The 22,258-nt window shown below is 38.2% G+C and overlaps 1 protein-coding gene across 2 annotated transcripts; it reads right to left on the bottom strand.

Annotated features, from left to right (window-relative positions):
* Positions 1-8,743: 8,743 nt before the first annotated feature.
* alas1 (aminolevulinate, delta-, synthase 1) lies at positions 8,744-14,789 on the bottom strand. Of its 2 annotated transcripts, none has more exons than XM_067388795.1 (11): positions 14,634-14,789; positions 13,677-13,882; positions 13,418-13,585; positions 12,836-12,961; positions 12,512-12,734; positions 11,779-11,963; positions 11,469-11,648; positions 11,222-11,386; positions 9,495-9,763; positions 9,255-9,417; positions 8,744-9,145 (listed from the first exon to the last, which is right to left on the bottom strand). In XM_067388795.1, exons 2-11 carry the CDS (start codon positions 13,870-13,872, stop codon positions 8,985-8,987), a joined length of 1,836 nt encoding a protein of 611 aa, XP_067244896.1. In that variant the 5' UTR covers positions 13,873-13,882; positions 14,634-14,789; the 3' UTR covers positions 8,744-8,984. The 2 variants fall into 2 exon arrangements, with proteins under 2 accessions (XP_067244896.1, XP_067244897.1); XM_067388796.1 differs by having other exon boundaries at positions 14,639-14,773.
* Between the last annotated feature and the right edge of the window lie 7,469 nt (positions 14,790-22,258).

The raw sequence follows: 22,258 nt of genomic DNA, 5'->3' as shown, positions 1-22,258 counted from the left end.
TAAATCAAGAAAACGAGATTTATACAATACGCTGCTTAACATGATTAGTTTTCTGTCGATGAATGATCCAAACAGTTGCTCTCCTGTCTAATAAAACACATTATATATTAAAGCGTCTTTGGTGTTTCCATGGTTTCGACAAAAATCGAGATTAAATGCGGCTATGATGTCATTGATTAAAATTGCTTATTTCTCTGGATTTAAACATTCTCAGAAACATCCGGGATAATGTAAGTAGACAAGTCAACAAAATATATAACACTGTTCTAGTGGTTTTTTGATATTTTAATCCAAACATCTTACATATTGTGCCTTTAAAAAAACTTGATATAAAAGTAGATAAAAAAGTTCGTAGACAAACTTTAAGTTGACTCAAAAAAGCCTAGCCAGAAAGTTTGAAACAGTTTTAAAAACCTTTTAGTTTGAAGCTTTTCAGTTTGAAATAGTTTAGTAGTTTTGATTAGATAGATAGATAGATAGATAGATAGATAGATAGATAGATAGATAGATAGATAGATAGATAGATAGATAGATAGATAGATAGATAGATAGATAGATAGATAGATAGATAGATAGATAGATAGATAGATAGATAAGAAAGATATAGATTTAGAAATAATATTTTGGATGGTTGCTAGGGTGTAGATGGTTGTTAGAAATAGATAAAGAAATATATTTAGAAATAATATTTTGGATGGTTGCTAGGGTGTGCTAAGAGTATTCTGGGTGGTTGCTAGGGTGTTGCTATTTGGTTGCTAGGGTACTCTGGGTGGTTGCTAAGGTGTTGCTATGTGGTTGCTAGGGTACTCAGAGTGTTTGCTAAGGTGTTGCTATGTGGTTGCTAGGGTACTCAGGGTGGTTGCTATGCAGTTGCTAAGGTATTCTGGATGGTTGCTAGGGTATTGCTATGAGGTTGCTAGGATATTCTAGGAGGTTGCTATGCTGTTCTGGGTGGTTGCTATGCGGTTGTTAGGGTACTCTGTGTGGTTGCCATGGTGTTCAAGGTGGTTGCTTGGTTGCTAGGGTTCTTGGAGTGGTTGCTAAGGTGTTGCTATGCGGTTGCTAGGGTACTCGGGGTGGTTGCTAAGGTGTTGCTATGCGGTTGCTAGGGTACTTAGGGTGGTTGCTAAGGTGTTGCTATGGTACTTGGAGTGGTTGCTAAGGTGTTGCTATGCGGTTGCTAGGGGTACTTAGGGTGGTTGCTAAGGTGTTGCTATGGTACCTGGAGTGGTTGCTAAGGTGTTGCTATGCGGTTGCTAGGGTACTTAGGGTGGTTGCTAAGGTGTTGCTATGGTACTTGGAGTGGTTGCTAAGGTGTTGCTATGCGGTTTCTAGGGGTACTTAGGGTGGTTGCTAAGGTGTTGCTATGCGGTTTCTAGGGGTACTTAGGGTGGTTGCTAAGGTGTTGCTATGGTACTTGGAGTGGTTGCTAAGGTGTTGCTATGAGTTTGCTAGGGGTACTTAAGGGTGGTTGCTAAGGTGTTGCTATGCGGTTTCTAGGGTACTTGGGAAGGTTGCTAGGGTGTTGCTATGTGGTTGCTAGGGTACTCAGGGTGGTTTCTAAGGTGGTTGCTATGCAGTTGCTATGGTACTCAGGGTGGTTGCTAGGGTGTTGCTATGCAGTTGCAAAAGTATTCTGGGTGGTTGCTAGGGCGTTGCTATTCGGTTGCTAAGGTATTTTGGGTGGTTGCTAGGGTATTGCTATGAGGTTGCTAGGATATTCTAGGAGGTTGCTATGCTGTTCTGTGTGGTTGCTGTGCGGTTGCCATGGTGTTCAAGGTGGGTTCTGGGTGGTTGCTATGATAGATAGATAGATAGATAGATAGATAGATAGATAGATAGATAGATAGATAGATAGATAGATAGATTGATTTGTGATAAAGATAAAAGAGATAAAGTGAGATAAAGTGAATAATATGAGATGAAGTGGGTCTCGCTACAGGTGAAGCAGTTTCAGTCACTGGTCAGTTCGGTCTGTCCATAACATGTCTTCATTCAGACCAGTGGACAGAAAACATCCGTGTTTGTTTTATTGCACTCGATTGCTTAGATTTCGATCTTTAAAGGCAGACAGTTTGAGTCAGAAATCACTCACTCTTCATATCTATATTCTGGAGAGTTATCATACATCATTCACCTGATTACACAACACTTTCCTCCTAAAAACATGACATTCTGTAAAAGAGATGACCTGTTAAATCTGATACGTCAACGAAATTAAACCAAATACAATGAATTTTGAACCTGCTTTATCCAATGTTCAGATTTATGTTTTGTAAATGTTTGTAAATGAGTGCATATAACATCATGCATGCTTAAACATAACATTTAAAAATAAAAAGTGTGTTACACCGGCTGTGATGAATCAGTGGGTGAAAGTGTGGTGAAATCCAGCCATTTTTACTCTTTGTCTCGCCTTAAATAAAGATGTTTCTCGATGCTTTTGTCCTTCTGGTTTGAGCTTCAGAATGAACAGGGAATGTTGGTTATAGTTATACCATTATAGTTATTTTACCAGCATTGTGCATGTGCTAAAATCACAGTAACACCTCCAGCAGATTATTGCTTTAATGACTGCTGATAAAAGACTGATGTTATTTAATTCACTGTTCCTCAGTTTCAGTAACTGCAGACTGTCTTCAGTAGAGTCACAGTCGCTTTATAATTGTGTTTTATGGTGGTTTTATTTTCAGATGATCATGACAGATCTGGAGATTATTGAAGAATGACTCGACTGATGATCGTGTGCTTGACATTTCACTTCATAATCATCTCAGTCCAGCCGTACTCGTGTCTGACCGCCCGTTTGTGACGGTTAATAACGTTAGTCTCACTGCTGAAGACGATGAAAAACTTTCATGTTACCAAAGATGCCAACAATAAGAGATCATGATCCGTCCAGTCACATGAGCTTTAATGAGATTTCACACAGATATAATTCCAGAGTTTATATGGGAATTTCCTCCATGAAAGCCTCATTGTTCGGCCTCAGGTGTGTGTCAGATTACGGAGGGACTTTGAAGTGTGTCACGTGTGTGCGACACCTGCAGATGAAGGAGGAAGTGAAGCGAAAGAATAAAGCCAAGTGTTTCCTGTCATGCGGCTCATGGAGGGCTGCTGAAGGAAGACAGACTCATTGTGCGGCGCTGAGTGAGAGTTTGGCGTCACAAAGCCTGTCCAAAACACGTGCCGCGCTACACTAAAAATAATCCTGATACTGTGATGGAAGAAACACACTGCATCGCTGTAGAATTCATGCTCATTTCAGGAAAAATCACAATGTTAGACACGTTCCCTGTGCATTTTGGTGCTGAAAAAAGGGTATTTTATTAAATATAGGGGTTTTTTTGCATAAAGAAACATTAATTTTTATTGCTGTAAGGCTTAATCTAATTTTCACATGGACAAGTAATGATATATTATGTAAATGATGACACTTAGTCCATTCAAAAGTGTATCATTTTTAATGTTCTGCTCATCAAAGCTGCATTTATTTGATCAAAAATACAGTAAAATAGTGAAATATTATTACAATGTAAATCAGCTGTTTTCTATGTGAATATATAGTAAAGTGTAATTTATTCCAGTGATCAAAGCTGAATTTTCAGCATCATTACTCCAGTCTTCAGTGTCACATGATCCTTCAGAAATCATTCTGATATGATGATTTGATGCTCAAGAAACATTTATGATTATTTTCAATGTTGAAAACAGTTCAGATTTCTATGTGAATTCATTTCGTCATTCATTTTATTCTTCAGGATTCTTTGATGAATAGAAAGTTCAAGAACAGCATTTATTGGAAATAGAAATGTATAACCCTTTTGTACTTTTTTCGTAACTTTATAAACGTCTTTACTGTCATTATGATGAATTTAAGGCATCCTTGATGAATAAAAGTATTAATTTCTTCAAAATAAAGTCTTGACTCCTTCAGTAATGAGAATAACGGGAGAGAATCGTGCTTGTCATGAAGTCAAAAAAAATTTTCTTCATGTAAAAATGTAGTTTCAGTTTGAATTGGGTCAGTTTTCTCAGTTTTCAGGAGCTGCTGATCAGTCGACTCGTGTGGATCCATGAACGCTGTGAATCAGATTCAGATTAAAGCATCGTCTGAGAGAGTTGTTCACTGACCGACGGATCAGAGCGGCTCCAGCGAGACTTTTAGTCATCTGACTTTAGTGCGTCTGTCTCTGACGGATCAGGTGTGTGTGTGTGTGTGTGTGTGTGTGTGTGTGTGTGTGTGTGTGTGTGTGTGTGAAACTCAACGCCCATTCTGCTGTTTTTGGTGTCTGGTCAGACTGGCCGGACCTGAACGGATCTCTGCTGACCGCTCCTTTCTGAAGAACACTGTCCTCAGTGAAGTCACTGCCTCCAGATGTGACAGAGTTACTTCTACAAATAATAACTGAGAGATGCTTAACGCTCATGCACTGCTGACGTTCAAACTGAGTTCAATACAATTCCCCAAAAATCACACTATGAAAAATACATATAACTTTTAATATCAATACTTTCACACATTACAAAGAAAAAATATCTGAATTTATGATTTATAAAAGCACTATTTTTAAGACAGCCCCTCCCGCACCTGTGGGACATTTACTATTACACATCTATAACAATAATCTTGACTATATATTGTTTGAAAGCTTTCTGTAGTTTTCATATTTGCTGATTTTCAGAAGAAACGAGAGAGCATTAGATAATCAGTGACAGATTCTTCATTTGTGATGTGCCGAACTATATAACACGCTCTGATTCTTTACATTTGTGTTTTAGGGATTGAGTTCAAATCAAATATTAACATCACTGCACAGACTTCTTCTGAATAGGATGTCTACTTCATAAATATGTTGAAAAGTATGGTTCAGATCACTCAAACCATGAAAATCAAAGAGTCTGAATGTCGTCTAGTGGAAAAGCTTGGTACTGCGCACAAAAAATCTTACTGAAAGTTATTTTTTTGAGATATCAACCTAAACTTATCAAGCAGAACTTGTTCAGATGTTAGTGTGTGTGTATTGAGTGAGTGTGTGTTTTTGGGCTCATCATCAGAACAAATACAACATTATTAACAGGATGGATAGATTGAGGCGTGAACAGGTAATTTAAGTGAACTTAAAACAATATTCCTATAAATGTAATGTTGTGTTTGTTGTTGTTCATCATCATCTCTCTCTCTCTCTGAACTCTTAAAGTTTATTTTGCACACTCATTTTCATGATATATAATCAAACCTTTAGTACCAGGACTGAGGATTTTAGTGTTAACATTTCTGCAGCTCTAGATTCAGACAGAAACAGCTGTATATAACAGTATTTATCGGAACGACAGCAGGGTTCCCACACGGATTTTGCTGACACAAGAACTGTACCGACGTGACTTTATTCAGAAGCACATCCGTACATGACTAACTGTCCGTCATTCACTGCTAATACTGTAATTCCTCTTTCTGAAAACCAGCGGCTGAGAGGCTGAAGGAAACAGAGGAATGCCCTGGATACAGAAAGTCATGGATTCTCGAGCATCATGTGACGATGACTGGAGATCCGCCGTCAGCACAGACTCATTTCATGAGAGTTAGTGTTGTGTGTGACCGACGGCCTACATCTACATCTACATCTACATCTACATCTATAAATATATCTACATCATCAACATCATCTACATCATCAACATCATCTACATCTCTGTCCAGTGGCGCCTCCACAAGTCTTTAAATTGTCAGGTTGATATGCAGATTAAATTAAATTTTTGACTGAATTTGTTTAAATCTGTTTATTCCTCCAGTGTTTTATACAGTACAGATTGATTGACAGCAGCTTCACAGAATGACTGGGTTGGGCTGTACGATGAAGATTCAGTTCTGTTTAATAAGTGTAAAGTCATCGGTTCAGATATAACACAGACTGTGATGTCAACTTTATCACGTCAGTTCAGTGAAGAAATGAATTCAGTTTAGTTTAGGCTTCTTCTCATCCAATAGTGTCAGTGCAGTCGAATCAATAATCGCTGAATATTACAGTTTCTCTCGATTGCTTAGACACATTTGTCCACTCCGACGTCATATTTTCAAACTGAAGCTCAATGGCCAAAATCACTAAAGTTGTTTGCAAAATGCTCTAATACTCTCATGCAGCATAAGCTAATATTTCCATCAAACACATTTCCATGCATTAGAGATTCATAATTCTTTCTATCAGCTGTGAACATACAGTAGATGTTTTCCTGTTGTTCAGCACAGTGAATCTGACAGAGTTTGGGGTGTTTCGATGAGATCTGTGGTGACTGTTTTGACAAAGGGTGCGAAAAAGTGTTTTTGAGAAGGTGATGATGAAGGATCCCGGTTTCATTCACTCAAGCCAGAGGAGACAGAAATGGAGGAAAAACAGAAGTCTTGTAAGAAAGCAGGATCAGTCGAGCCTCTCCTCTGACGAATGAAGGAACATCTAAATCAGTTCATTACACGTTCATACACACTACACACATCTTCAGGAATGAACTGTACAAAATATTCAGTCTCCTGCAATTGTAATTCTTGTGGAAATAAATGAATTGATGTACCGAAATCAAAATTTAAGATGCACTTGAATGTCGAAAACCAAAATGAAAATAAAGTTTATTTAATAATCAATGAATTAGTCAAATTTATTTAGTTTTTTTCAAGTGCTTACACACACAATCCTTACTTGTCACACAATTTCTGAAAGCTGATACTCAAATCTTCAAAACCACACATTAATTATCAGCCTCCGACTCAGTTTTCAATCTCATAAAACACTTTTAGCAGAAAACAACGCACAATTCTCTATGCAGCACACAGCAATCTAACAGGAAGTATCTTGATTTCCCTTTTCAAACACAACTATTGTTCCTGTCCAGCTACACACGTATTTCTTTTCTTTCATACTGTGTAATACTGTATTCACAACCACTCATGCTTACAGTAAAATAATAAATAGTTTGGTTTCAGTCTTGCTTTCATGCTTACTGTGAATTTTCCACATCTCTCTGCCGATTACTGTCAATCTTGTACAGAAATGGAGCTCATGAAAGAAGAGCTTTAGGTTTTGAATAACTGTGTGTATATGATATATCCATATAGAATATTATGGCAAAGATGTTTGCAACGTTTGATTTTGAGATGTGTTTGTGATATTTTTAATGCACTGCTTCATTTTGCAAGAGATGTGAGACGTTTTGCATTTTGTGTGTGTAATTCTTGGATTTGTGTGTAAAGTTTTGAAAAAAAAGAGCCAAAGTTTTTTAAAATGCAAGCAGTTGAAAAAACTAATCGACACTCAAATAATGTTGTAAATTACACATTAATCAATTTTATAATAAATTTTTAATAATAGATTTATTATTTGTTGGTGAACATTTAAACAATGACAGTAATAGCCCGATTTATTTAAACATAACCTACATTAAATATTGAAGAAATCATTAATTTAAGAAAATTAAAATGAACAGGCTAAGAAAATATTCAACATTAATCATGTAAATTTATCAAAATGCTCCTCTCTAGTGTTATTATTCTAGCTGACTGTCAAGTTAAATTATGTGACATTGTTCTCAAGCTGCTTTATTGGCGTCTTCCCTGCGGCTGAAACACTGATTGATGGATTAAATGAGACGTGATTGATTTCAGTCAGCTGTTCTAAATCTTTCAGCATTCCTTCTGATGTTCATTCATGTTGATTTGAGTGAAGAGGAGATAATCGGTTCACCGGAGCGCCAAAAACACATTTATAGTTTGAATTTTCTGATACAATAAACAGAATTTGAATTTTGCGACTTTGTTTCATATTAAAAGTATCAAAGCACAAAGCTTATTGAGATTATTGGTTCTCAAGAGCTACAAATAATGTTTAATGAAGTCATTAACTGAAAACAACAATTTCCTTTTTGGATGACCTGGTGAAAGAAAAGCTACAAAATTAATCTCTTTTACAAAAGGAAAAAAACATACAGGCTAACACTGAGCCGGTGTTCGGACGCAAACACAGAAGCTCTGACTGACAGAAGAGACGAATTTGTTGAATAAAGTCGCCATTTTTGTTTTGTTTTTGCGCACAAAAAGTATTCTCGTCTCTTCATAACATTAAGGTTGATCCACTGCAGTCACATGACTGTTTTAATGATGTCTTTAGTTCCTTTCTGGACCTTGAAAGTGTTGATGCTGTCTATGGACGAGTATTGGATTTCATCAAAAAGATCATAATTTGTGTTCTGAAGATGAACGAAGGTCTTACGGGTGTGAACGACATGAGGGAGAGTAATAAATGACAGAAATTTCATTTTTTGGGTGAACTAACCCTTTAAAATATTATTATATAACTAGAGTTTAAGGGTAGCCATGCTCCTTCTCTTATGTGGGTCAGAGTTCGATAACCATCAGATGGTGACGTCACACACACCTGCGATCTGTGAAAGGAGAAGGACGCTTCTCGTCTGGACAGGGTCGTTTTTCACATGACCCACTACCTGGACAACACATCGCTGCAGATGTAGGTCAGTGTGCCGGGTCGGTTATGGACATTCATAACAGTCAGAGAGAGGAAACCGAGGCCAGTTCAGCACTTATCTAGTTCATCAGTCTTACTTTCCCATCTGCCTGCTCTTCATGTAACCGACTGAAAGTTATGACCAAAAAAAACAATGATGACTAACTTATGAGACTAGTGTAAGCAGTTTACAGCCGGTCATCCGTCCAGCGGGGATTTAACGGACACAAACCACAGTAAACAGATGAAATCTGAGCGTCATTCGTTTATTAAAACCAGTGAAGTGCAGAATCCATCTACATCAGTAATGCTTCATATGTGAATAATAACCAATGACTGGCCTACACTAGTTAAACATCTTTAAATATAAAATACTTTAGATTTACTCCAATAACAAAATACATAAATACGCAAATTAGGTGGTCTAAATATTTATTCTGTGGATCTGTTGGAAGGAGGATCTGCACGCTCTGGTCAGCCGCAGGCCGACACGGGTTGGCTGAGGCCGCTGAAGAAGGACTTCTCCCTCTCGCTCATCAGCTGGAAGTGCAGCGGCTGCCTGCAGAAGTTACACTCGGCCGACGAGTGCGGCTTCAGCTCCAGACCGACCTCCGTCCACGTCTGCGTCAGCTTATCTGTGGCGGACACAAACACACACGCTCGTTACACCCACGACCAGAGCTCCGAAACACGCCGCGTGTGTCCGAGAGCCGCACTAACTCCTCGCTAATCGCACAGACTCACCCACGAAGTACTGCATCATCTGCGGCGTGTGGTGAGGCGTGGGCGCGATGCGGAGCAGCTCCTCTCCACGGGCCACGGTCGGGTAGTTAATGGCCTGGACGTAGATGTTGTAGCGGCTCATCATGATGTCACACACCTCCGTGTTCTTCTCAGCATCCGAAACCTGACGGCACAGATTCACATGTTCAGTCAGGACACGCGTGTGTGTGTGTGTGTGTCAGCGTGTCGGTGTGTACGTACTCTGATAGGAATGATGTGGCTGGGGCAGTGAACCACGGGCAGGCCGGTGTCCATCAGCATCTGCCGCAGCAGCTTGACGTTGCGCTGGTGTTTGCGGCGGAGCGCGCGGCCTTCCTCGCTCTTCAGGATCTGGACGGACTGGCGGGCGCCGGCGAGCAGCATGGGAGGCAGTGACGTGGTGAAAATGAAGCCGGCGGCGTAGGAACGGACGGTGTCCACCAGAGCGTTGGTGCTAGCGATGTAACCGCCGACACACCCGAACGCTTTCCCTGCGGAAACAGATCAGACGAGGACTTTAGAGAACAATCTGCAGGAACAACCAGACACCGTTGATCATTAGGGTTGGGTATTGTTTGAAGTTTAACGATTCTGATTGTATTTGTGAATAAATACATACAACTGAACAAATATATGACTGAAATAAACCGTTTTAAGATTTTCCAGGTATTCAGATAAAGAAAAACTGCAATCAAATTACAATCTGCAATCAAAAACATTACAAATATATTTTAGAGATGGCAGCAGGAATATTAGGCTGCTGTCACTTTAAGAGCTGCACGGATCCTTCTTAGTCCAGAAGGATTAAATCAAAACAAAACCGAAATCACAATATGGCTTAATGCAATTATGAAATCGCAGTCTTTGTGATTTGATTCAATATGTGCTGCATGTTTTACAGTGAAGAAATAAAGCCATAAATATTGATATTATATAATTTCACAGTTGTAATGCAAAAAAAAAAAAAAAAATTATAAATAAAAAATTATTTATAAATAAAACATTTAGAAATATATTTAATAAATTTATAAACATTTAATAAATATTACATTTATTATTATTATTATTGCTATTATTTTTTTTAAATACTCAATTGTTTTAACTTACAGTGAAATATTGCAATAGTAATAGCTTTCAATTAGTAATAATTCTTATTTTATTTTGTAATAATAATAACAACAACAACAACAACAAGAGTTGTCATTATTATATAGACAATGCAATTTTGGCTAAATTGTGCAGCTCTACTAACAAGCACAGGGAACGGAATTTAAAAATAAATAAATAAATAAAAATAATAATTGCATATTGCCGTTTTTATTAGAGAGGAAGGGGAAGAAAAAGAAAAAAAAAGAAAAAAAATTTCACAATTAGATGTTTTTCCTCCAAATTGTGCAGCCCAAATTTCAAGAGGCGAATCCATCAATCTTTTTGTTTCCGAATGTCAGGAAAAAGATAATCTGCACACACAGACCTCAGGAAGAGCCGGTGTGTTTGTTCACTGCATACTTGGGCTGATGTGATGCTGCTTTCAGCGACCAATAAGAATGCAGTACTCTCAGCTCATTTAAATACATTTCACAGAATTCCCACTAAAAATCAGCAGAATCCGGGTGAGCTGATGCCATCCGGCTCACACTGCTTATCGTTTATCGTGTTTTAGGCCAAGTCAAGATTCTGCACAACAGATTACAGGAATACAAGGGTTTCATTAGTTTCCTGAGGTGCTATTCACTAGCTCTGCGTGCCTGTCGGGTCATCTCAACCCGGCTGACAAACGGCCATTCAACAGCCTTCAGAGCAAATTCAATGAGAGCAAAACAAGAGCGCTGGTTTCTAAGCAACGGCAGATCAGAGTATCCACTAGAGCATTGAGTGACATTCACGCTTCTCCTGCAGGAGCCATTAAAACGGACCAGACGCCACATGTTTACATGATCCAAACTCACCCAGCGTGCCAGAGATGATGTCCATCTTGTGCATCACCCCGTCGCGGTCTCCGATGCCGCCTCCCCTGGCTCCGTACAGTCCCACCGCGTGAACCTCGTCCACGAAAGTGATGGCGCCGAACTCGTGGGCGATGTTGCACATCTCCTCCAGCGGACACACGGCACCTGACACAACAAACAAGAGTCTCCATGAGCTCCCGAAGCCCATGGGCGGAAACCGTCGCTCGCATGAGAGGCTCTCACTCACCGTCCATCGAGTGCACCGTCTCAAAGGCTACGATCTTTGGAGTGGAGGGATCAGATTTCTCCAGAAGCTGGCGTAAATGTCTGGCGTCATTGTGACGGAAGATAAACTTCTTGGCGCCACTGTTCCTGATGCCCTGAATCATTGAGGCGTGGTTGCCAGCGTCTGAATAGATCTCACAACCTGAAGAGACAAAAAACGCCTGCTATCAGAAATCTGACCGTCTAAATGGGTGAATTCTCACATCGTAACTCTATATTGCCACGACGTGCATAGAAGAGCGAGCTTTATTTTCTTAAACGGGAATCATTACCAGGCAGCATCTTGGCCAGCGTGAAGAGTGTGGAGTCATTGGCCACAAAGCAGGAGGTGAAGAGCAAGGCAGCGTCCTTCCCGTGAAGATCGGCCAGCTCGTGTTCCAGGTCCACGTGGAACTTACTCGTCCCCGATATATTCCGAGTCCCTCCAGCTCCCGAACCGTGCTTCCCTAAAGTGTCCCTGTTGAAAGAGAACGAGGAGAGACGTTCATTTAGGGTTTCTGTAATCAAACATTTTCAGCACAAAAAACAGAACATTATATTTTCTAGGGCTGTCCCCGAATGTTCGACTAATTGTTAGTCAACAAAAAATCTTATTAGACAGTTAGTCGCAGAAGAAATAAGGAAAAAAGTGACTTCATCTCTACAGCCAAAAACACAGAAAACATTATATATAACATTATTCATAATCATTGTGTTTGCCTGTGCGCTGTGGCGAGCTTTATGTGTGTGTGTGTGCGGATTAGGTTATGCATTAAATAAATCGGCAATTAAAGGCTCATTATTATGATTTATATGGCTTAATATATACGTGTGATTAGTCGAAAAATCGCTTAAATGAACGACTACTAGTTGACTACAAAAATCTTTAGTTGAGGGCAGCCCTAAAGGCTATTCTAGGAGCAATTTCATGACCATTTGCTGAAAATATTATTCATAGTCCTGAAAACGGCCGTTTTCTGTTAACCAAAGTTTTCCCGTAGAAGATTGGTGTGAAATGAGACTCACGTTATAGTTTGCACGACCTGCGGGTGGCGGCTCATGCCCAGATAGTCGTTGCTGCACCACACAGAGACGTTCCTCCTGAAGGACAAGGACTCGGAGTAATCGTCCGCCATCGGGAACTCCGTAGCTCTGCGGTTCACCGTCTTAAACACACGGTACGTGTGATCGTCCTTCTTTTCCTCAATCTTCTTCTCAAAGAACTCATCATAACGAAAGTTGGACACAGCTGAAAGAGAAGAACTGCGTTTCAAAACAGGAAGTGGTTTACAGAACGGCTGTCATCACTGCAGGCCACAGAGCAGGACAATAGCGGGCGAGCGCACATACTTTTGGGCATGTTCTCCTGCAGCAAATGAGAGACCCTGGTGGGACGCTGCTTCATCAGCTTCTTCATGAGGTTTCCTCCCATCTTGGCGTCCTTCACCAAAGGATTGAGCTCTGATGGAGAGACGTCTGTAAAACAGGCCCGTCACAGTCAGACCAGCGAAAGAGCTCGAAGACAGCGTATGGACGGGATGGACAGTCAACTAGCTGGTTCAGTGCGACAAGTCTCATCTAGAGCTTCTAAATTACTATACATATTAATTTAAAATATATATAATACCTTATTATTCTACATTTGATTTTTGCATCATCTGAACAAAAACGACAGATGCATTGAAGGAAAATGCACATGCACGTTCTGCAGAAATATAGCGGTTACCCCGGTTTCCTCAGTAAACACTCCTTTTTCAGGCATAATCCGGAGGTTAGATGAAAGGAAAGTGCCATTTATTTACACTTTAAACACTTTTACATTCTGTTGTTAACATTTCTCGATATTTGAATCAACAACAGGACATCAAATCTGGACATCACACAGCTCTAATGAACAATAAACCTCAACAGAGCAGAGATTAAAACACGAACCTTTGCGCATGGTGCGAACCTCAGAAACATCCTCCTGAAGAGCCATGCTGGCCTGCCGAACCACGCTGCTGTTCTTCTGACCCATCTCTGCGGCCAGGAACGGGCATTTGGAGGCGGCCGCTGAACCCACCGGAGGCACGGGGTGACCCGCAGGAACCTTAGGGGCTTCTGATTCAAAAAGCAAAGTGGACATTCATCAGTAAGGCATGCAAACACACCGAACTTCACACATACACGAGCAGCGGCCGAATATACGGACCGTCTCCGGCTGGGGTCGTGTTCTCAACCTTCTGGAAGCTGGAGGACGTGGAGCAGAGCGAGCGAACCAGTGGCCTCGAGGCAAGGTCCATCATGACGGGACATTTCACTGCGTACGCCACCAAGGACTTCCCGGCCTGCTGCAGGAAGGTTTGAGGGACGCGAGACAAGAACGGGCAGCGAATGATGGCGTCCATAGTTGATTGTCTGGAAAGAAGCAGAACAGGTTTCAGTCACGGGTCTCTGAGTGCATGACCATTTGTTTCGGTAACTTTCACATGATTGGCACAAATCCATGACCTCATTACAGGGACAAATGCTCTGGAGGAACACATGGTGCACGTCCACAGGGATCAAACCCCACTCCGTAACGCTGAACTTCTTACAGTAATCTGACCCTACAAACACCACCGTAAGCCTATTTCACTCAACTTTACAGCTGGAATATCAACATCCACTATTAAAACTGATGATTTCCTTATTCAGTGATTCAGAGGAAAGCCTGTCTGGTGACTCATGATCAGAGTGTGTGTGTGTGTGTGTGTGTGTGTGTGTGTGTGTGTGTGTGTGTGTGTGTGTGTGTGTGTGTGTGTGTAAATATGAATTTAAGTAAGTATACATGTAGATATGTGTGTTTATATTTATATATATATATTATATATATATATTATATATTATATATTATATATATATTATATATATATATATAACACTAAAATGGCCTTTCTTCTCATTTCCCTGTTCTTTATTTCACTCTCACTTCACTTCAAGCAGTTGTCAGACACTTTATGAAATAACACCTAGTTTTAAAGATAATCTACAGCTAAATTAAAGACTCTGACAGTCTTCAGAGGTGTAAAGATGTTGTATAAACGCGACGCGAGCGATGAGACGCGTCCGTCAATGAAGCTAGCGAGCGCGTGAACGCGCCGCGTCTCTTTAATAAACAAACACTCACCTCACCGGAGTCTGAGAGCTCTGCTATCCCGCACTGAGACTGGCACAGCTCGGATAAAGAGTGTTTTGTCGCCTGCGGCCTGTTTTACCGGCTGAGATGGGCGCGTGTATCGTTATCCTGCACTGAGGACGAACGAGAGGACGAGCGGACGCACCGGGATTATATCAAACATCAAATATCGCGAGACTCAGAGCAAGACTCCACTTGCGTCATACTGTCCGTCAGCGCAGACACGCCCTGATTCCTTCCTCGAAACCATCATAAACTATTTACAGTTAAAACAATTTATTATTTCCGGGAGAAAGATGCTTTATTTGTACCTCTAATGTTTGTTTATGTTGTTAAAGGAGAGTACACGAAGAAAGATGAGCGACAGCTGATATTCAAAGCGAGTTTGATGATTGACGCCATACAGGAATATTCCAAAATGAAATTTCATAATTTTAAAAAGTCCGTGTGACTCTTTCTCAAAAGCTTCAGATGCCAGACAGAATGACAGCTTCATTATATTTATTGAGTTCTTGTGAAACGCTTTGAGAAGAAAGGCGATATAAAAGAAATAAAGTTTATTATTATAGTTTATTATTTATAGTTTATTACTTTACAAAAATTCATGATGTTAATGTTTATGACAACTAATCGTCTCAAGCGGTTGTGATTTAATGACCAAACATGTCAAAGAATAAAAATAAGCTAAAGAGAAGAAGTGATGTCTGAGACTTGTGTCTAATATTGTGTTCCACGGATGACATGGAATACATTTCCTGAAGACATGTAGGCCTTTAACAAATCTATCAAAACTTAAGAGTTCATATGATAATGAGTTACTGTTGATCATTTGTTTTGGGAATGTCCCTTTACTTTATACTGATGCTGTGATTGTCCAAAATGTTTTCATATAGACACATTCTTTTTGGGTTTTATGTTAAAGCCATAACTTACTTACTACTAAATGCAAGTTTTTGTATAAACCTTCTTTTATTTATTGGAAAGTTTTATATCCATAAGTGTAAATACATGAAAAGTAAACCCCACTTTAACTTTTTCAAACAAAAATTGAAGATGTATTTAGATACAGTTTCAACTTCTGTTAACAAGAAAGCAATTAAAACATCCAAAATTTGTGCCATGTTTAATATTCTTCCTTTATATATTTGTTTCTTTATTTATTTGCCCTCTTTTTTCTTCTTTTTTTCTCTTCTCTAATTTTTAAGATTATTAGGTTCTTACATGTTTCTTCTGTTTACTATTGAATCATAATCTCTCTTTTTTTTTTTTAAAGATAAATGAGTTGTTTGCGCCACCTGCTGGAGGAGGAGGTTAATATGAAGCATAATAATATCTAGACATAAGGTCACATTGAAATCAAAATTGTACATATTTGTATTGTTTTTATGAAATATTGCAGAATAATACCTTCTGATGCTTTCTGGATAAAGAACGTTCAATTTAATACAAAATTAGACGATCACGGCCTTCATCAGAGATTGTTCATCTTTACCACCATTACTCAATAAAGCCTCAATTTTAAGTATTCAAATTTAAGTATATTGCATTTAATAAGTATTCAAATTCAAATCTACTGAATCCCACAATAATATTTAAAATATCAGTAAGATTAATATATATAAAATCATCATTTATTGGGTACTTTCAATTGAGAGGAGTCTGTCCTGAACCCTGACCCCTAAACTTCAACTTGTGAAAATATTTAAATAATTTTTGCATTTATTTCCATTGTTGTTTTTAAAAATATCTTTTTGATTAAAAAAAAAAAAAAAGTTAAGTTAAAAAATATTTATTTTATATTTTATTTTTAAATCATGAAACTTGTATCATGTTCACATCACTACCGAAACAGTGTGTGTTTGAGTCATTGATCTGAGACTGATTTTAACACACTTCTACATTTCTGATCAGGAAATATTCCTCTCACAGCCTCTCTTTCACAGCAGATAGATCATCATTCTGAGTTAAATGTGTTCAGAAGTCTGAAAATCTGTGTGGAGCTTTAAGAAACGTCACTAACAAACACCTTTTTCTGCAATTAGGCAAACTTTTTTTGGTGTTTTTCCATAAAATGTAGTTTTTAATTTGTGTTTAACTGTGTTAGATAACCATGTGCTGATCAGCATCTTTGAGCGGCTCAAAAGTGTCGAAAATTGTCACGATCGGAACATGTCATCATTGTTCTGGTAGTGACAAAAGGGAACTCAATCATTTATTTGGGGGAAATAAACACAATTTTAATACAGTTATGCGAATCATTAGTATTTTAATGTGTTTTAGTATGCGAGTTAAATCCTGTCATGTGATGTGTCACTACCAACACATTACTGTCACTACCGAAACTGTGCATCACGAGCGAAACATGGGGTGTTTTATCAGAAATAAACTATATTGAATGATCAACTGAGATGTTATTAATGTGTTTGGTTCAATGTTTATTCAAACTAATGAATCCTTCACTTTGAAATCAGTTTGAGAAACTTTATGACTTTTACAAAGAAAGATTCAAAATACAACAAATCTCATAAATTACACTTGAAATATTGTTAAAATTGTATTGTTATTGACTTACCAGAGAACACTTTTTAATATATATATATATATACACAAAGTAAATGTAAGCAAAATCTTAACAGGTCAATGTGACCCTTCTTATTAAATGATTTATTATTGTGTTTCGGTAGTGACAAATTTGAGGAGAGGAAAAATATTCCAAAACTTTCTGAAAATACAGTGAGAATTAACTGTACAATTACTAGAAATGTGTATCTTTGAAATTATACAATTTGCATACATACAACATTTGTGGAAAAAGACATTTTTTGACTCTGAATCAGTTCTGCAGAATGACCCGTATACTTGGATCAGTCACGTGAGGTCAGAAACTGAGGTAACGTTTTAATGCCAAACTATAGGAGCAAAAGATAATTAGTGAACAGTGAATACATTTTGTTACCGATATGTCCTGCTTTGATTGATTTGACTGAGTAACTGTGTGAAGCATTTTCCTCAAGACCATCAGCCCAGTCACATGTTTCCAGCGGTGTGTGAGCGCCCTCTACTGACTGACGCAGTGGACTGGAACACGGAACTGACGTCATTGGTCAGTTTGAGGCAGAAAAATGGCAGAAGTCAGTATTTCTCAGGACGAGTTGATGTGTCCAGTGTGTCTGGATCTCCTGAAGGATCCAGTGATCTGACAGGTGTCCAAAGGCCTTAATAATAAAAAACAAAGATATGACATCTGAATGTAAGGCAGAACAACTGGATCTCTTGATGACTTGATCCAAAATGATCCCTTTATATCAGTTACTCCGAATGACATCAGTGAAATTCATTCTTTCTCATTACAAACGACTTTTACACGTAATTATGCACTATGTTGATATATGATGTTATAAAATCATGCCAGAATAAAAAATATATACATTATTACATTTTAAGATATTTTAATCACAAATTAAATGGCTGTATTTTGACCTTTGGACGGTTAAACCGAATGACCTTTTGACACTTTAAAATACCTTTATATGTAGTTAAATATAATTAAAACCTTTTGGATTCAGTAAAAGAGATCGTGGCTTATTACACATACTTATTTATATTTCAAATTTGCACACATCATAATTGTACATACAAATTGTCTATATTATATATTTTTTTTTGCTTTTTTTTTTTTGCATATTTGTATATTATTCCTTTATTCTTTTTATCATCTGTGTCTTGTCTTGTTGCTGTGACTCTGTGGAGCTTCTGTCACTAAAACAAACTCTGATTCTGAACGCCACAAAACGAGCCCCTTTTCTCCTGTGAACCCTACAGGCTCCAGAACAGCTCAGAAGTGTCTCTAACAAAACATTATCAGAAGAAAACCCTCCTTGTTCTTCCCCTCGCTCTTTTTAAAACCATACGACATTTATTTATTGTTCACAGGTGTGCTCACCTATGGAAGGCCAACAGGGCCAAAATGTGTGAGACTGACATGTAAACGCGTAATTGCATCTTATCACGTAATTTCCGCTTTAACACGTCATTTACTATGGCCTCACCCAGCATGCCAATATCTTACACTATTTATTATCATTATTTGAAGTTTGGGTTCCTTTTTAAAGTATACGCACTGTAGAATGAAATGAAATAAGCAGTGTATGTAATCAGGATACCAAAGCGTGTCAGTGCTGCTATTGTCGTTAATAACATGAGTATTCTCTGTTGATAAATCTGTTCTTGAGTGTGCGTTGAGTGCTCTCCTGGACCTCACGGGTTAGAATTAAAGGTGGTGGCGGTGTAAGTTTAAGCCCAGCAGTGCCCCCTAGTGGCGGCTGCGTTTATTACACTATCATCAAATACTTTAACAATGCCAAATTATTAAATCACCTGACTGTCAGTAAAACATTAAAGTGAGTTACTGCCTAAATACAATATTTTAATAATATTTATATAATTATATTTAATTTAAAAATTAATAAATTTTATTAATTTAATTTAAATATAATAAATTTAATATATTGTCTCTCTATATTTTAATGTTTAATTCAAGTGATGATAAAAAAAGGTAAAAACCCCAGAAAAACTAGAACTAGCATGAAATAAATGATAAACAGAAATAAGAAAGCTGTAAAGTAATCTCTTGTTTGAACTCGCTTGCTCCCGCTCTTTCACGTGTCCTCTCCGCATTGGATTTTGGGAAACAGTACCCCTGTCCACATACCCACACTTGCAGTCTTTGCACTTGACCACTTGTCTACTTACATGACATATTTCCTGTATTTGGTGCAAGTGTTCAAGTAGGTATGAAGACTGCACGTGTGTACAGAACTCTTGAGTTCCCGATCATAATGCATGATGAAATTATTAAATTAATGCCACTAATCACAAGAAGAGTATGCTATTCGTGCGCTCTCTCTGTGCGCGAGCGTCATATGCCTCATCACACCAGACGTGTCGCGTTCTCAAGTTCAAAGCTTCAGTGAAAAACAGTGGATCTGATCACCAAACCGGCCTACAGTCCCCGGACTCTCCTCTGGCTCCGCCACTGTTTGTAACCCTGTAAATAAATACAGGTTTTAAGAGAAGACTTTTGGTTTTGACACCCACCCACTCATATATCAAACAGGTTTTGGGACAATGTCTATTTATTTTTTCATAGTTTCAACATTTCAGGAAAATCAAGCTATTAAGTATTCCACACTGTTAATTAAAAGGTCATTAAATCTGTTGCATGTCACATTGCAAGGCTTACAATTTCATTACAAATATCCATTACAAACACATTTCTGAGATACTGAAATTATATATTTAACTGGCCTTTGATTTATTTTGCATATAATTCTACAGGACAGATTCTGTTACTTTTTTAATTGCAAAATGTTTAAAAGTGCAATTTACTGTGTAATGGCATTGAAATTATAGTTATACGATTTACATTTCAAGGACCGTAAGATAACCTTAAGGCTAACATATTCATACTAAAAGCCAAAAACTTAAATTTAGATTTCATGGGGACTTTAAATACCCAAGAGAGGATCGTTAACAGAGAACAGGTGTGTAACTCGATTAGAAAAGCACCATCAGTCACGCTACACTGTTACAGAGCGCTGGGAGATCCAATGAGAATCACTGAATTTGCTGCAGAATTAATAACATCTAAACAAGATCCAGTGGGAAGCATTTCAATTCGGCGAAGTATTCTCTGTTATAAACTACAGGTATCAGATCAAACAGCGCTGACGTGGAAACCAGGAGAAATATTGTGCCATGAATGAACACGTTATATAAGGCTCTGCAGTGAGTAATAACTGTAACCATGGTTGAATGTTTTTACATTATTCATTTCAGGGTTCATGCAAACTTTTGGGAGTGAAATTCAAGCACTTTTCAGAAGTCCTTCAATATTTTCCCATCACTTCAAATCTCTAAATATAATCAAATTTTAATGTTATTTTTAATGTGACGATTTGTAAAACAAAGTTTAAAGATGAAGGAACACTTCATGGCAAACAAACTTTTATTTAAAAAGACATGATATTACCAGTATAACCAGTAGATGTGGCAGAGGAGCACTTACTGGCTTATTAGTCATTTCCACTCCCTAATATATGGGAAAAGTAAGAAAGTCTCATGAAAAACAAAAACTTTTCTTCAAATTGTGACTGAAGTACACAGAAAGCAAGTAAAGAATGCTCATTTTATAATCACTGAAGCTGTCGGTCAGTTCAGTGTGCTACATTTAATAAGAGTAGAATATTTAAATTTTTCCCTTTTTTGCACTACTGTTGTAAATAAAAGTTAATTTTATCTACATCTCAATTCAAGCTCAGTGCTTTACTGTCACATTTCCAATAAATAAACATGTAATATTATTAGTAACTGCACTTATTAATGCAAAACGATAGTAATATGATTATCACACCATGTTAGCTGTCATGCAGTAAGCAAAAAGAGACAAACAGACTAACTTAAAGCAAAAAAAAAAAAGAGATCTCACTTAATGTAGTTTATGGGGGACTTAAAGCTGCTGTCTGTAAGATTTGCCTCTTAGTCGCCATCTCTGTTTGAAACCTGCAATTGCAGTTATATGTGGAATTATTATCTGTACGTGCGTTGACCATCAGCACGGCTCGTCAGCGCGGATGAATCTAATGTTTGCTGTCAGTCACCGCACCAGTGTGGATACTGAACTTCAGAATCACAGATTGTAGCCTTGAAGTATGACCAAGTATCACCGGAAAATGTCATCTGAACAATTAAGTAACAAGTCTGCCACTTTTGTTCTGACCAACTGATGGAAAAAGCGTTACAATAAATTGCGCTGCCAATGGTGATTAAATCTAACGATTGCTTACCTCATATCGCATCAAACCGTGCAAACTATTATTGTTGTTATACTTTGTTCTCAAATTGTTAATGTTAACAACATCAGCCACTCCGTCAGTTGTCACTGATGATTGTCATTTGGAACTTCATTTTGAAGTTTAATTATTGCAGCTGCTGAGAGAAAAGGCTATAAATGATCCGCTACCAGCAGCATCCATATGCACAGTCTAGCTGGGACTCCTTCCTTTCTGTTTACAGACGTGATGTAATGATGCAAAGATGAACTGCGGCATGCTCGAATTTCCCACGGAAATCCACCATTATCGATTTATTCTAAAACATTACTACAAGCTTACCTGTCACGCTGGTTGCAGGAAGGAAAACACAGACAAAGAGAAGTAATCCAAAAGTACTGGTTTATTGAATAATCCAACAGGGAGACAGGCAGTCAGGTGCAACACAACGGACCAAGACTGAGGGAACGGGAGATGCAAATAAACTAATGATGATGGTAACAGAATGATGGCAGGAAACAGAACAAAGGAACATGTGACAAATGAAAACAACCTTATGAACAGAAACAAACTAAACAGACTGTGACATTACCGTTGTGAATCAGGCTAAGGTAAGGAGATATATAATTGTTCATGAAGACTGGGTTTTTATAGGCCTTATAGACAGACAGCTTGAGAGTGACTCCTGAAGGACCAGCACCACATCCTCTTGTACCACTGTTTGAAGAATTTATCTTCCAGAATCTGGCAGGAAGGTGTGGGAGTTCACTTTTAGTCCATCTCTTA

The sequence above is a fragment of the Chanodichthys erythropterus genome, chromosome 6, assembly GCF_024489055.1.
Source record: "Chanodichthys erythropterus isolate Z2021 chromosome 6, ASM2448905v1, whole genome shotgun sequence".
NCBI lineage: Eukaryota > Metazoa > Chordata > Actinopteri > Cypriniformes > Xenocyprididae > Chanodichthys > Chanodichthys erythropterus.
Note: the sequence above shows the minus strand (reverse complement) of the source record. Positions and strands in the feature narration are given on the sequence as shown.